General features: G+C 41.6%; 1 protein-coding gene across 2 annotated transcripts in view; it reads right to left on the reverse strand.

The window, feature by feature from the left end:
• LOC147633231 (PGR5-like A protein) overlaps positions 1-16,886 on the reverse strand; it is a 60,837-nt gene extending 43,951 nt beyond the window's left edge. The window contains exons 1-3 of one of the 2 annotated variants that reach the window (XM_086806248.1): positions 16,571-16,884; positions 16,228-16,465; positions 315-377 (exon numbers count right to left, since the gene is read on the reverse strand). In XM_086806248.1, coding sequence (XP_086662374.1) covers positions 315-377; positions 16,228-16,465; positions 16,571-16,617 — 348 coding nt within the window. In that variant the 5' untranslated portion in view covers positions 16,618-16,884. Of the gene's footprint in view, positions 1-314; positions 378-16,227 lie in introns of both variants that reach the window. The other variant, XM_086806247.1, reaches the window with a different exon arrangement.
• Between the last annotated feature and the right edge of the window lie 750 nt (positions 16,887-17,636).

Raw genomic sequence — 17,636 nt, forward strand, 5'->3', positions numbered from 1 at the left:
TAGATGGATCCTTTTTTTAAGGGCAGAATTTTCTAGATTCTTTTTTTGTAAGCTATAAAATGATGTATCTAGTGCTCTTGTTTGTATGGGATCTTTCAAGAATAAATTGTTGTGACTTTTGAGTTCATCACCTAGTTAAGTTATAAAATGAAGTATCTAGTGCTCTTGCTTTAGATTGTTGTGACTTTTGAGTTCATCATCTGGTTAAGCTCTTCCATGATTAAGCGTTTATTGTTTTGATTATTCTATCAGGGATTTAATCATTTGCTTTGATCCTCCCTAGCTCCTAGATATTCAAGTATTTACTCTCATACCTCTACTTTGTCAAACATGTCATCAACGATCAATGGTTGTCCACTATAGTAAGAATCTCGTGCCTGTAGAGCAAGAAAAGAGCTCTCAATTCCTTGGCATAAATTTCAATTTTATTCATCATAGCATCCTCATCAACAATGATCAAATTGTAAGACCTAAAAGAATGAACATCATTTTCTTCATCATAGCATCCTCATCAACAACGATCAAATTGTAAGACCTATAAGAATGAACATTCTAGGAAGCATAAGAAAACCCATCAACATGAGCAATGGAGAGCAAAGTGAGTGTAGACCTACTCGTGCTATGAAAGTGCTACCAGATAAAGATGAACAAACATTCTACATAAGTAATCTAATCTAGCAAGTATAAAAGAATGAATAAATTACAAGGATTATCTATGCAATTATCCCCGGAAGGTGATTAATCCCACAAGTAAACCCCTAGTTGATAAAGACATTGCTTCTCACAATCACCACAGCCTTCTACTTCCAATAGTATACTCTTTGGCAGTTTGATTGACAAAGATAAATGACCTCTTGATTGATTGATGGGGGCTTAAGGGACCTCTTTATAGTCTACAATCCTCAAGGCTTCACATTCCTAACCATTCAGCTATTGGGAGACTCTTCAACTGCTATGGAACACTTCAAGTCTAAGCCATTTAGCTATTGTTGCTATTCAATTTTTGTATGCCTTCCCAAACAAGTCTACCCTAGACCACACTGCTCAGCCTACTATCCACTAGCTACCGAGCCTGTTGCCCGCCCTGGGCCATTCAAACCTACTCAATGTTACATAGAAACGTGTTTCATACCTCTTGGAAACGTACGAAACGTTTCGCCTCATATGAAACGTGCTTTTCTTCTAGTCCGATTTTAATAATGCCCTAGACCACGTCGCTTTTGTTTCGTACATTTTTTCCATGTGTGTTTTCTAGAGGCAGTTCCCTACACGTTTCTCGACGGTGTGTACCAACTAGCTCATGATAGTGCACCCGTGACAGCCCCATGTGCTCCTTGGTGTCCTTGGGCCTTGTGGAGGTCTATTCGAGGGGTAATTTTCTTTTGTGCTTATGTACGTTTTCTTTGCAGAGCTCATAGAGAAGCACATTTTTCATTGTGCTTGATATTTCTTGCATATCTCCCTCCCCTTCCTCTATTGAGGCCTAAGGGTACCTGCCTTGGGCACATTTATACATAAGTAATCTACTCAAAGCGTATAAAAGAATGTATAAATTACAAGAATTGTCTATATTGTGGGTGTTCAACTACTATGGGTCTTCCAGCCTGCTAGGTGTCCAGATCTGTCTGCCCTAAGTGCCTTCTCCTCACAACAGTCTATCTGCCCCCACACGCTGTCGTGACGTGTGCGGAATAGCCAGGAAAGTACGAGACTTCTAGCTGTGAGAGTTGGTGCCAAACTTAACAAGGAAACTCACATTCAAAATTTCCCAAAAAGCATAGGACAAATCCATCCTTGAATTCGTGTTCCAATTGTTTATCCCTTTCCAAGCATAGATTCACTGCCTTCTTTTTCCAAAACTTTCCAGCTAATCACATGAAAGCATAACATAACCTTTAAGTATTTCCAACATACATGTGTCCTTTTTCATTCCATACATCCACTGTCACCATTCCCAACATCTCATAATGTTCTTTATCACCTGAAAACCTGTTTATAAATTTCAACAACTCACAAGTACAAGACAATATATGGCATATCTATAACATGTTCTCATGGTTTTAAGAAATTTCGAAGCTTGCACTCTGGTTCCATTAGGGTAGAAACAATTCAGATATCCAGTGCCTTAATATCACAACTCCTCGTATCCAGACATTCATGATTTTCAAAACCTTTAAGGTTCGAAAGGTCTTATGGTTTACAAAACCTCTAAGGTTTGAAAGGTAGTCAAAAAATAAATTTAAGAAAAACACGACTTATCTGAAAATATTATTGTGAGTCACTCTTGGATTTTTGCTATTTCCCACTCAATCCTTTTGCTGCAGACAGCGCACAGCCGGCGTGAAGCTGGTTTTTCTGAATTTGATAAAAGCATATCCATGGTTGTTTCTCGTACGCGTACGAACCTATTCGTACGTACGAGTCGTACGGTACGATACCGTACGAATTCGTACGATATCGTACGGTACGAGTTAGGTTTTTTTTTTTTTCCCCCCCCCCCCCCAAAATTTTTTTTCCTTGAAAAAAAATTTCCAAATGCTTAAAAAAAATAGAAACCCTGCTTTACGAAGATCCCAAATGCTCGCAATACTTCGCAACTTTCGTGTCCACTCAGTATTCCATATGGGGTTGTGGAGAGACCTAAAAAATCTGGCGAGGTAGACTGGTAGTGTACACTTGATTGGTAGGATGAGAGAATCTTGCTACATCACTTGGGGATCCCTGGTATAGGTAGGCTAGACAATTAGATTCTCAAGTTATGCACAAGGGAGAACATTTGGACATGGCCATTTTGATCTAGAGAGGAGTCCCTAAACTTATCACCCTAGATGCACTCCTCGTATTTGTGCAAGGACGGTCCCTTAGTCATAAACGCTACACTGGGAGACCTTTGGTATTGCATTACCCATCCAGGTTCTTTTTTGGAGACAATCGAGAGATCCAACCGGGAGAGACACATATCCATGTACTGGTTTCTCAAGCACTGTAGACTCCTCCCCTCCCAACCTTCCCTCACATTCAAGCTTGAAGCTCCATAGCTTGTAAGTGTAAAAAATAAAAACCGTATTTTATCGTACCGTATCCCAAAATTTCATATCGTACCGAATATTCCCGTACGGTATCGTACCGTACCGTATCGTATTTTCGTACCGTGACAACTATGAGCATATCAATAGATAGAAGCAACTTTGCTCTCTATTTCAAGCCCCAACACGCCATACACAGTCGCTCACTGCATGAAACCAAACGTACTGGTCGAATGGACGCTGTTCCCTATCTCTGCAAAATTTTTCTCTTACTCCCCTTCGCCGCCGTCTGCCTCCGGTCCTTTTTCTCTTTTTCCCCGCGGAGAACTCGGCGCTCCCCACTACTTTTTGCAGCTATTCATGCGGGATTTTCCAATTACAAAGGCTGCGCTCGCATTTCCCTTCCATGCTATCTAGAAAATTCCCAAATAAAAGAAATACATTTCTTATGTATTTCTTTTCCACGTATGCTGCCACCCATTATGTGTTACTTCTAACCTTAACATTAAGGTTAAAATTCTCAATGCAAAGCATAACCTTAGCATTAAGGTTAAAGTTCTCAATGCAAGGCAGTTCATTTAATTCTATTCTCCGGCATTCAACAAATTCTTTGGCACTGTAATGTCCATTGAATCTCTATTACTCTTGATGTCTCCGTAGTGTATAAATCATCATATTGGCCATGTGATTTATAGACTCCCCAATTGTTCATTCAAGTATTTTCCCATATCTTCATAAATACATTCCTTTGTGCATTGAGATGCCCTCATATTTGCAGTCCATAAGAGGTATTCACTGATTTGACCCAATCGAAACCATTTAAAAGCTACCACACATAATGCACATGGGAAGCCATTAACATCATTATCTTATCCCTTTGGCGTGCCTGGCTCAGCCTCAGCTTGTCTTATTGAACCTCATTTATAATATGAACATATGTACATGGCATCATATAATGACTCGTCATGGCACATAACCTCATGCATCTGGATGTGTATTTGATGGCCTCACATGCACGGTTTCACATCATAGACGTGCCATGGCACGACATCCACCCCCTCTAAACCTGCACATCCTCTGGTATGTGCCAAATCATCATCAAGGTCCACATATAACTGGATGTCGTCTTCATCTTCTGCAGTTCCAGGAAGATCATCCTCTTCCTCTTCAACCATATCCATACTACCACTGTCAAGCCTCTCATCCTGAATCTCTTGTGAATCACAAGGATCATTATCATGCCTTCTTTTAAATATCTTGATTCTTTTGCCAGCCACAAGATTCTTTATTTCTGTTCCATCAAGCTCACACAGAGTATACGTGGCATTTCCATGCACACGCTTGACAATGTAAGGGCCAAACCATCTTTTTGCAAATTTTCTTTGAACAATGAATTGGTTGTCAAGGCTACTATCATACATTAGAACCCAATCACCTTCTTCAATAGGTTTTGGCCGGAGTCTGTGTCTACTATCAAATCTTTCTTTATTTTTCAGCCTTGCATCTTTCAAGCGAGCTTTAGCAAGCTCTACATCTTCAGGCCTCCTCTCCAACTGTCTTATTCGCAAGGCAATGAGGTCATCTCTGCTCAATCCTTCCACCCAGGGCAATACATTCCAAGTTGGGACTACTTCTTCAACTGGCATCACTGGCTTCTGACCATACATTAATTCTGCAAGCATATATCCTGTCACTGAGCTATGAGTTGTACGGTCAGCCCACAAGGCATATGGTAGCAGCTTTGGCCACTCTCTCATTCTTTCTCTACATGCCTTAGCCAAAGCTTTAATGATTGGAGGATGTCCTCGCTCACTTTTTCCATTGCCCTCAGGATTGTAAGCACATGTTAGGGACAGTTTGATACCAATTCTAGAGAAGAATTCCCTTGCCTCTTAAACATCTAGCTCACCCCTATCAGCTGTTATCTTCCCAACACAACCATACCGGCAGATCACATCTTCCAAGAGAAATTTGCATACTGTTTCCGTACTCTTTGTTCTAAGAGCACGCCCTTCTACCTGATTTGTCAAATCTTCTCTTGCAAGTGCAATGTACCGCATCTGCCAAATTCCCAAAGGCATTGTAACTAGATCCACTACCCATTTGTAGTGCATGGCAGGTGGGTAGGTTGGTTGCAAGCCATCACGATGCCGCACATTTGAGTACATTTGGCATACCATGCATGTTTCCACATATTGGGAAATATCCTTGTACATTCCTTTCCACCAATATTTTTCCTTTATTTTGGTAAAGGTGGCCCACACGCTTCTATGTCCAGCCCAGAGACTCTCATGGAATTCTTTCACAAGCTTTCCTTGAGTCTCTTTATCACATATGACTCTCTGTGGCATAGCATTCCTCTGCTTAGGATGCTTCCAGAGATACCCATCCTTTAGGAAATAACCATATGCTTTTCTGCGGATTCTCTTAAATTCTGAGTCAGACCAATTTTCTTGCCTTGTCAGAGTACTCAAATATTGACCAATAAACAACCAATCCCCTTCATATATTTCCTCAATAAAAGACTCAAGTGCATTTGATAGGCAAATATGATCCCCCTTTGCATATGCTGTAGTATAGAATTTTGTACCCACATCATCAATGTCACTAATCATTTCTTTCTCATCTTCATACCTGGCTCTTGATAGCATATCTGCAACTGGATTATCTTTTCCCGCAATATGCTCAAACTCAGGATTTAGTGACTTGATATAAGCAATCCACCTAAGCATAGCAATATCTGGAGTGGTACAACTTGCTTCCACAAGTACAGATGCCCCAATAAGATATTCTTTTTCACATTTTAGAGCAGTGACTATCCCCCATAACTCTCTCTTGATCTGTGGATACTTTCGTTGCCGAAAGCTTAACACCTTTGCTCCAAATCTAATTACATACCTATGATCATCCTCATCATCTTGCCCTACTGCCCATCCTATCCCAGTAGGACTAGTATCAACTGTAACAATCACAGGCCTGCCACACTCATAATCTGCCTTTCTCAAAGTGGGTGATGATTGGAGCAAATATTTCAGCTTCCGCATAGCTTTAATATGTACTGCACTCCACAGAAATTTTTGATTTTTCCTCAAAAGTTGATAAAGAGGATCTGCTACATGTGCATAATGTGGGATCCAAATAACATAAAAGACACATGCTCCAAGAAATCTCCTCAGCTCTGTAACATTAATGCATGTCTCTTTCATTCTTTGTATTGCATCTATTTTGGCTGGACAAGGTCGACGTCCACTAGTACTACAAAGATGTCCCACTATTAGCACTTCACCAACTCCAAACACTGATTTCAGCCCAGATAAAGTAAGATTCACTTCTTCAAGCCTGGATAGAATTATGTCATAATCCTTTATATGATTTGCCACAAACTTGCGGCACCCTTTTGAATCCAAATCCTCATCTTTATCTTTCTCATCACAGCCCTTTATTGGCACATCATCCAAAAATGGCATAGTTTTTTGTGGTATGAAGTCTCGTAAGACTTTATTCATTCCATTCATCATATGTGCCACTGAGTTGGTGGCTCCCTGTGGTAAGGTACACATCCTTACTAATCCCAAAGGAGTTCTCATTGTGGTCAAGTCCCTGCTTTGTATATCCAGCTGGAACTGGTCGTATCCCGAATACAGATCACCCATAGAGTATATAGCTTTCCCTGCAAATGCTTCTGCAAACTCATCCACAATTGGACCTGCTCCCACATTTCTGATTGTGACTTTGTTTACAGGTTGCATGTCTTGAATAAAGCGCAATGTCCCATTTTCCTTTGGTACAGTAAACCATCGGTTGGAATATGGGGCACATGAAGGCTCCAAGATTCCCATCCTGATTTTTTCCTTTAGTAACTCCATTAACTTTGGCAAGAGAGCCTTTGGTACTGGAATTGGCCGCAAGTTCCAGGGCACATGTGGAACAGTAAAGATCACCATTGGTGCTGTTACACTTGGATCAACACAGCCTATCTCATGCGGCTGAAAAGCAAAGGCTTTCCCATGTTTTACAAGCATCTCCTCAAAGCATTCCCTTTCAACTGGCAACAGAAAATCCTTCTCACCAATCTTCAGCTCTTTTAGAGTTTCTTGAGTAAATTTATGCCCAATTTTCTTCGGATCTCTAAGATTTGGCTGCATAGAAGCTTCATCTATCTTCTCCTTGCTTCCTGGTGGCAAGGGCAAGGCAACTGGTTTCACCTTCTTTGCAACCGTTTTGTACTTTGTATCAACATGAGCATCCATCTCACAATTCATGTTTTTACATTCCACCCCCTCAAATTCCTGGATTATATCATACATCTCCACAGATGACACCTTTATCATTTCATTTCCACCCTGTAAGCATGCTCTTCCCATATCAAAAAGCACATGACACCTCATCAAGCACCCCTGAAATAAACTCATTCTTCCCCAAAAGACCACACTGCTCAAAACTTTTTTGTTCATTTTGTATATGTTTTCGCATGCCATGCTTCAAATCCTTGCTTTTTACAAAAACCAGTGACCCATAGCTGGAGAATCCCTGAAAATTTGCTGAAAAGCTATTTACATTGATTGAGTCCTGCGAGAACTCATTTCCCCTTGTACCATTGGAATCCCGCTTTACAATGGCACCTGGCCAAAATCCCTCATCTCCCTGTAATTCATGAACTCTCTGTTTATCTTTGGGAGTGACTGTGCCCGAAGAGACTCACGATTCCTTTCATGATTAATGCAAACTGTCAAAAACTGAACAGCTTTTTTTACCATCTTTACTCCTTATTCTTGCATATGTTGAACCATCATCCAAAACCTTTGTTTCCATCCTTCCAGCTGTAATGTAGGGTTGCCCAAGAATGAGGGGATACGATGACATCTCCTGAACAAAGAAATTCTGATCATCCTTCACATCCCCTATAGTTGTCCTTACATTTGGACATGCTGCATAAAGCTCTCCAGATGAGTTATTAGCTGCTTTAATCATCCACCCATGATCCACATCCATTGGCCACTTACATTTGTTGTAGAGATTTTTAGCCATAAGATTTATTTCAGACCCATGATCAATTAGAGCGACATATGGCTCTTCCAAATCACCTATCTTGACAAGGATTTCAGTGGTTGCTCTTGCCTAATGGCTCCTGGAGTAATGACTCTTTGTAAGAACTTCTTTTTCATCATCCTCTTCCACAAAGCGTACTTGTCGTGCCTCATCAGCAGAGTGATTACATTCCACCACATTTTCTCTCTCTTCCTTTTTCTGTACCTGTACTCCATGAGTCTTGGAAGTGCTTGCCTCCCCTTGTGATGGAATAGATTCAATTATGGACTGCCTTTCTTCGTATAATATCAATTATCTCATCATGAAATTCTTTCTTTGCAATCCCCAAGACTTCCCCTAGTGTGAATTCCACCCTGCTGTTTAGAATCCTTTCTTCAAGTACCTTTTTGAGATCTGTTGCAACTTCAATATCAGATTGAAGCTTGTAGAGTAGACTTTTCCCTTTACCCTTCTCCTTCATTTTTGCTGGCACTTCTTCCATTGAAACATCCTGTGGAGGTCTGCTATGCTGTGAAGGCATATGTGATGACCCAGGATCCTTCTTTTCACTTCCACGTGTAACTCTTTTTGATGGCCCTCCTTCCTCATTTTCCCTTTTACGCTTCTCCTCTACCTGTGCCTCATTATTTTGGCATTTGGCAATATAGGCATGAATGGATAAAGAATCCACAGGCTCCTCCCAGCCAGTCTCAAGACGTATACAATCACCTGCCTCATGCAAAGCTTGCTTTGACACTTTCTTTGACGCAATTAATTCCATTGTTGATGGCCAAAAATCCTCATTCTCATAATCCTCATCATTCTCAAATCCCTGCTTTAATTGACCAATCTTTAATCCATAGGTTGCTGCCTCAACCATAGAAATGGCATGACTAGCAGCCATATCCTCTACCAGCTTTTTCATCCCTCCTTTCCCAAAGTTTGTACTCAATGGAAGACCAGTCTCTGTAAGATGGATTTTCCCATCTTTGAAAAACACAAGTTGATTTTTAAGAGCTTCTTTATAGCTAGCACAATCTTTCTTTGCATGCTCTGGGTCATCACACCATATGCATCTATATGTAAACCCTTCTTTGCTTTGAGGCCTTTGCATAGAAGCCTGCCCCAATGGTAAACCTTTTTCTTCAATCCTGGACATCTTCAATTTTAAGTCACGCATACCCTTGATAAGCTCATCCATTGGCCCATCTACCTTGGGAATTGTAGCAGCTGGTTTGGGTAGATTCTCAGGGGTAACAGCAGCTATGGGGGGTGCAGATCCCATCACCATTTTATCCCTCCTCCGCTGCCGCTTTGCTAACATAGTGACTGCATCCTCAACATCATTCCAATCACTCTTTAATCCCTGCTCTGTATCCTTATCCTCAAGGAGGATTTCCAATTTCTCCTGGAGATCTTTCCCAGCTGCTTGTAAGAAGAGCTCTGTTTTTTCTCTGTCCAAAGTTGCACGCTCTATCCTTGACAACTGGGCATAACGCTTCTCAAACTCTCTTAGCAATTCTGTGGCAGAAATTCCCATCTTAGATTTTGTGACCCATTCCAAGAAAGTTCGTTTAGTCACTCGCTCAGAATCCTCCATAAAATATTCATCCTTTAAAGCAAGCTTGAACTCTTCCCAATTTCTGCCACCCTGTGCTGTCTGCAATCCTTTTATGCGCTCTCTTATTTCAGGAACACATACCAGCTTGAAACTTCGAACCATGTCCTCCTCAGTCACCCTGTTTAGCTCCATCTCCTTAATATAATTGCGCAGGTACTTTGTAATGTCCTTCCCATCAAATTGATCCATCTTTTTCACAATTGATTGTAATGCTTTGGTCGTGGAAATTTGTCCTCTTTCAGCAGCTTGTTGTTGTTGCATGTACATGGTAAACATCTGAAACATCTGCATAACTCCGGGGTCAAAATGAACCCCCTAACCCTCAGAATTCTCAGCCATAGCTTCCCTGTATATTTCACCACACTCTCACCCCAGCAGTTTCACGTCGGGTTCACCAAAAAGCTGTCGTGACGTGTGCGGAATAGCCAGGAAAGTACGAGACTTCTAGCTGTGAGAGTTGGTGCCAAACTTAACAAGGAAACTCACATTCAAAATTTCCCAAAAAGCATAGGACAAATCCATCCTTGAATTCGTGTTCCAATTGTTTATCCCTTTCCAAGCATAGATTCACTGCCTTCTTTTTCCAAAACTTTCCAGCTAATCACATGAAAGCATAACATAACCTTTAAGTATTTCCAACATACATGTGTCCTTTTTCATTCCATACATCCACTGTCACCATTCCCAACATCTCATAATGTTCTTTATCACCTGAAAACCTGTTTATAAATTTCAACAACTCACAAGTACAAGACAATATATGGCATATCTATAACATGTTCTCATGGTTTTAAGAAATTTCGAAGCTTGCACTCTGGTTCCATTAGGATAGAAACAATTCAGATATCCAGTGCCTTAATATCACAACTCCTCGTATCCAGACATTCATGATTTTCAAAACCTTTAAGGTTCGAAAGGTCTTATGGTTTACAAAACCTCTAAGGTTTGAAAGGTAGTCAAAAAATAAATTTAAGAAAAACACGACTTATCTGAAAATATTATTGTGAGTCACTCTTGGATTTTTGCTATTTCCCACTCAATCCTTTTGCTGCAGACAGCGCACAGCCGGCGCGAAGCTGGTTTTTCTGAATTTGATAAAAGCATATCAATAGATAGAAGCAACTTTGCTCTCTATTTCAAGCCCCAACACGCCATACACAGTCGCTCACTGCATGAAACCAAACGTACTGGTCGAATGGACGTTGTTCCCTATCTCTGCAGAATTTTTCTCTTACTCCCCTTCGCCGCCGTCTGCCTCCGGTCCTTTTTCTCTTTTTCCCCGCGGAGAACTCGGCGCTCCCCACTACTTTTTGCAGCTATTCATGCGGGATTTTCCAATTACAAAGGCTGCGCTCGCATTTCCCTTCCATGCTATCTAGAAAATTCCCAAATAAAAGAAATACATTTCTTATGTATTTCTTTTCCACGTATGCTGCCACCCATTATGTGTTACTTCTAACCTTAACATTAAGGTTAAAATTCTCAATGCAAAGCATAACCTTAGCATTAAGGTTAAAGTTCTCAATGCAACGCAGTTCATTTAATTCTATTCTCCGGCATTCAACAAATTCTTCGGCACTGTAATGTCCATTGAATCTCTATTACTCTTGATGTCTCCGTAGTGTATAAATCATCATATTGGCCATGTGATTTATAGACTCCCCAATTGTTCATTCAAGTATTTTCCCATATCTTCATAAATACATTCCTTTGTGCATTGAAATGCCCTCATATTTGCATTCCATAAGAGGTATTCACTGATTTGACCCAATCGAAACCATTTAAAAGCTACCACACATAATGCACATGGGAAGCCATTAACATCATTATCTTATCCCTTTGGCGTGCCTGGCTCAGCCTCAGCTTGTCTTATTGAACCTCATTTACAATATGAACATATGTACATGGCATCATATAATGACTCGTCATGGCACATAACCTCATGCATCTGGATGTGTATTTAATGGCCTCACATGCACGGTTTCACATCATAGACGTGCCATGGCACGACAACGCGCACAACCTATCTATACAATAGAGGTGGCTCCCAGTAAATAGAATTCTAGACACATTAAGCAATTCAACATGTTCTAAAACAAAGACAATAGAAGCCTACTAGGGAACACGTAGATTCACAAGAAAGGCAAACATTTCCATGGCTGCATGAGACTCATGAAATTTATCACGATTTCTGTGTACTCAACCTTGCATAATTGGGACCTAATGAGAGCTAGCATGAGATGGTACCGTTTGAGAAGGACACATGCATATGCTCATTCAACAGAAATGCTAAAATCACAACAGATGAGAAAAATTCAAAATTGAGTGGATGCAACACATGGTTTGCTAATAATCAATGGAATGACATCTTGTGTAAGCCCAGTGGGGCGTGCAGTAACAGACTCAACCACATGTCAGAGATAAAGATATAGAGAGAGAGAGAGAGAGAAAGAGGAGAGAGAGAAGGGAATAGGGATCTTGCACAATACACCACACTAAGCAGGGAACAAGCCCCGTCCCCTTTCAAGAATTTATTCAGGAACAATCCACGGGCACGCTAGCCAGCATCAATACAATCAATGAATACAAAACAAACAGATATGCCAATGTAGGATATCCAAGTCGACGTCGATGTAGATGTCTAGGCATGAGATCCCTGATGCCGAGCACACCACGGGGATGACCCACAAGTATCTCTCACCAGACTAGTACCACATCCAATATCCAATGAATCCAAGTCCAAGTCCCAATCCAATGCCCAAGTCCAAGTTCATATCCAAGTCCAAGTTCATGTCCCAGTCCAAGTTCCAAATCCAAATCCAAATCCAAGTCCAAGTCCAAATCCATATCCAAGTCCAAGTCCAAATCCAAGTCCAAGTCCAAGTCCAAGTCCAAGAAACACTCGCTCATCCCATGAGTAATCTCCACAACTCCTATAGGCTTGTCGATGAAGAAAACCATGGAAAAGCTCTTTCTCGCAAGAAGACTGATATAAAACCTGTTTTAATGATTTTCACGCAATAAAAACCTCCAAAATTTTATTTTTGGAACAATTTTAGGGTTTCTGAAATTTTCTATTCGTATAGTCCGTACGGCTGTACGGATCTGTACAGTCGTACAGCTAGATGATGACGTGGACGATGGCACTGCAGTTAATGGAAGCGCTTTGAAATCAGCAGGCAATGATGAAAAACTCCATGATTTGGTTCATAGATAGATTTACCATCATTTTCATGGGTAAACATGTCATTCCATTGATTATATGGAAGTCTGGCATGTCGATGATCAAAACGGGGGACCCAAGTAGATAATTCATAATGCTGATACCATCATTTCTATGTGCATGACATGTGGGGCCATAGGATATGCTGCCAAGATGTAACTATTTGGCCCTCCTAGCTCTATTTCACATGATGAAACCCATGCCCGGACACCAGACAGGTGGAAGAAGACATAAGGACAGGGTCCATAAGGTTTGATTAAGAAAAAACACCATTCTTGGTCAAAAAGCAAGAAAAAAACAAAAAGTCAAATAGGGTTGACCGCGAGCCAAGGCACCATTGGAAAGAGGGGACTGAGCCAGACCAAAAAGCTAAAAGCCGTTTTTTCAAAAAGCAGCTCTAGGGCCAAAAAGCAAGGCCCGGAAGTTAGAAAAGCAAAACAAGAACTTTTGACTAAAGTTGAGTAATATTTTACTATTAAAAAGACCAAAAGCAAAGTAAAAGGCAAAAGCAAAGCAAAAACATCACTTTTTGGCAAAAAGCAAGACTTCCCCAGTATAAAAGAAGCATGAGCCTCTCTTGAGCATCAAGTTGAAGAAGAAGCTCTTCATCTTGTTGCCATCTTCGTTGAAACGTAGAGATCATCTTCTCCATAAGTCCCCCAATTTGATGATCAAGATACCAGATTTCCATGCCATCCCACTCATACAAGGGGCTGGTCACTGTTATGTCTCTTTCAGCCTCAAAAGCTCTAACCGCATGTCATTGAACTTACCCAAGACTATCATTGGCCATCACTACCACTTCTCTGGTGAGCGCAACATAAGTTATGACAGCCATCTTTCTACTCTACTTGTTCCCATCAGCACCCGCTCTACACACTCACAAAGAAAGCCGCCGCCTCAGCCCTGCAATGCATACTTCAGCAAAAAACAGAGCTTCTCTTCACATTCAAGCCAATCAAGAAGGCCTCAAAGAGCACCACCCCCCAAAATGGATGGTACAATGAGGAATGTAAAGCATTGCACAAAAAGAGCAACGAGGAACTCCGCCAACAGCATCCACAAGCCAGCCAAAAAGCAGGGTAAAAGTGTCTCACTAGATGCAAGAAACAAGCTTTTCTCATGAAAAAAGAGCAGAACCTGATTGATATTCTCTACAGCAATACCTCAAAAGATTTTTGGCATTTTTCCTTGAAAGGAAATCAGCCCTTCGCTCACTGAGCCCATCATTTGGCAAGCGTATGCTGACATGCTACTTAATGTGTCCAACCAACCTCCCATTGACATCAAACGAATACTGCGGCCCACCAAGACTGCCCTTGCCACTATCAGAGGCTATCCAAAGGCTCAAAAATGTTTAGAGATCATGAAAGTTATAATCAGAATTATTCACTGGTGGATGAGATTCTCATACCAATCTTAACAGAGCTTTTCCATGAGTCCATTTGTCACAATTTACCCTAAAGTTGGTCGGGGAATATCAATATAACCATTCACAAGGCAAGGAACCCAATAAATCCAAATTATTATTGAACCATCATGATCAGTCACCTCATGGCCAAGGCCCAAACTGCATGCCTCAGAAGTAGAGGCGCATCTGAGTGATTGGGCAGAGCAGAAGCCAAGGGCCAATCAGGCTTTCTGCAAGACTTTTCCACACTATAACAAAGACCAGCCATTGGTTTGATAGCAGATACAGCACCAAAATGAAGAGGGTAATGCTTAAGCTGTGGCAACAAGGGAAAGGGCCAAGTAGATAAGCCACTTCAAAAACAAAGGGCAACAAGTAATATTGACTAGCTGTCGTCAACGCTAAATGAGCCTGCGAGCGCGTGAATCCACACAAAGGGGGCTGTCAAGTGTTTTGGCTATGTGAATGGACACAAGCTAATTGCACTTTTCATTCGGGCAAAAACTGAAGAAAGCTGGGCTTTCAACAGCACCTGTAGAACCATACCATTTACCATCTTTTGTTGGCATGCAGGGCTGTCCCATGTTAAACCGCTTGCAATGTAAACAAATATATATATATAAAGGCCAAGATTGACCAATAGGCATGATGATATGACTTGTTCTTGTGATGGTCTGACATGAACATTAAAGGCAAAGAGAATACTTCAAAGCCTTATACTTCACAAATCTTCATTGGGTGTGATAAACCCTATAAACATATTTCTTTCAGATTCTTCAAAAGCCAAATAGAAGAGCACATAACATAAGTAAGAATCATACGCATTTTCTTCAAAGGTCTACAAACGTTTGGATACCAATCATTCAAGTATGATTGCAATTATGTTCCTTACATCAATAAATTCAGAGAAAACCTGAATTTTGGGTAACTGAAATGAAAGGAGCTTGTCCTCTTTAAACATCTAAATCTGCTTTGAAATCTGAGAACGTTTTCACTGCCTCCAAAGGAGGTGTTTCTTAAGATCGCACAGAATCAGAGCAAATAAAAGAATATGCCACTGTTTATAGAAGAGAGATGATATCATATAGCAAGAGACCATCGGGATGATAGCCTTCCAAGTAACAGCACAATATGGAGGTTCTTTCTACTACAGGTTTTTGCTGGATGACAAGAGTAGAAAGATTTGGATATACTTTGTCAAGGAGAAGTCTTGCACTGTTGGAAAATTCGAGGAAAAGTTGGCAATGGTTGAGAAAGAGACAGGCACAACTTCAAAGGCTGCAACAACAGACAGGGGTGTTAAGTTAACCTCCAAAGAGTTTGGCCGGTACCGCAAGGAGCTTGGATTCAGGCAGGTACCACAAGCATCATATACGACTGCTCATACTCCCCGACGAAATGGTGTTGTGCAGCGCACTTATATACAGGGTGACAATAACAAGGACATAAGCGGACGGTAGCATAGTAGTAAAGAGAAGCTTATTGGTAGGAAATTGAATCCCAAGAATATCCAGATAGGACCTGCACAAGGGATGCAGATACACACCTTGACAACTAGCACGTGCTTATAGCACAACACCGTAAATGGGGATATTACACGTGCTTTGGCACCACCAGAGCATCCCCTGCCATTACTGAGCAATCTCAGAGGTAGACCCCTAGCTACAACTGGATTGTATCACATAAGGCTCTGGCCACAACTGTAGCATGTGTCCTGTCATTGTCATTTCAACCTTGGTAAACCTTGATCTCCTACTCCAGGTGGTATTGGCCCGGCCTTCCAACCAGCAGGAACTCTATCGAGCCTCAGCCCTAAATAAAGGGCGGCCCTGCTAACCGTAACCTTCAGTAAAGTTAAACTCTCTCTCTCTCTCTCTCTCTCTCTCTCTCTCTCTCTCTTCCATGAATCAAGGCATACCTGCTGGTAGAGGGCTTCCAATCTGTCCTTCTGAGCGGTTTCAACTGGCCCAACAAACACACAAGAAGGACCTTCTCTGAGGATGGGCTCCTCTAAACCAAAAGACGAGTGCAGGGTCGACAGTCTAGCCAGGATCATCCTCTTTGACACCAGCCTGTTCTTTCTGCCGTTCTGAACCTCCTTTGGTAGTCTTCCAAAAGCTCCGAAGAAAAGACTACTCCTCCTTTCTTCATGGAGGCTACAACATAAGGACCTGAGACTTAGACTGGAATTGCAGAGGTTCTCGGAGAAGAAGGGAAACACCTTGGGATGGGGGAGTTCATAGCTAATGTAAACTGCTTGCCTGTGATCGGTTCCCAGGGGAAACAGGCCACTCGAGTTGAGAACCATGGCAGACTACCGTTGCTGCTCCTGCATCGCTTGCATTCAACGTCTAGACCTTCTAGTGTTTCCAAGTTTTATGTGTCTGTGTGGGCTGCACAGGGGTTTCACATGTATAGGTTCTCCTAGTGTTTCAAACGTCTGTGTCTGTGTGTTGCACAGGTTTTTCATGTAAATATGGGGTCTGATGCTGACAATTGCGTGCTCTCAAGCCATTAGGGCACAACAAGAAGGCCGCTCATTTGCGCATTCGAGTTGTCCCCTGCGTGTCCTCTTTGTTTTCATGGTTCACAAATTTCCATGTCAGCATAGGGCCCTCTCACTACATATATATTATATATATTATAATGGGCATAGTGCTGCCCTTCAAACCTTCTAGCTCTTAGAAAATAAAATAGGGCTCCAAAGGTAGACCACATAAGGCCAAAATTTCTCTAAATTTTACACAAATGTCAACCTAGTTTATGGCCTTCAAATTGAAGGTTAGGGTAAGCCTTCGAATTTCAGTCGTGGTGGGCATCATTGGTTCTGAAGCCTTCATATGTACTCCCAAACTAGAATGCACTCGTATCCTAAGGCCGAGCCTTGAGCACGAGACCAGCCAGGTCACTTGGAGATTGGATTGCACACAGGAAAATACCCCTGGAAGAGCAGTAGTGAGGTCTAATAGGGATCCCGGGTCAAGATAGGCTCAGCATCGACATTGACTTAGATATCCCTCAAGAGTGGCTAATGCCTATTCCAGACCCGATCCCCCAGTGTCGTTAGGAGTGTTAACCAAACCCAATATCCTCGTGGGCGATCCACGGAGCACATGAGGATAGTGGTTTGCTCACTTTTTCTATTGGATCCTAGGGCAGACTAGAGGGATTAGAGCTTCCCTTGGAGGATTTTAGAGGCTACACCTTAAAGAGGGTGAAGGTGATCGGTTTTCGGGCATGGGAATGGCACATAAATCTAGTACCGGCCAAGGTGGCCAAGGAGAGACTGGATTTGAGAGTGCGACTATGGATTTGGGAGTGCGACCT

The sequence above is a fragment of the Cibotium barometz genome, chromosome 12 (genome assembly GCF_041138505.1).
Source record: "Cibotium barometz isolate CiBa-2024 chromosome 12, ASM4113850v1, whole genome shotgun sequence".
In the NCBI taxonomy this organism is placed as follows: domain Eukaryota; kingdom Viridiplantae; phylum Streptophyta; class Polypodiopsida; order Cyatheales; family Cibotiaceae; genus Cibotium; species Cibotium barometz.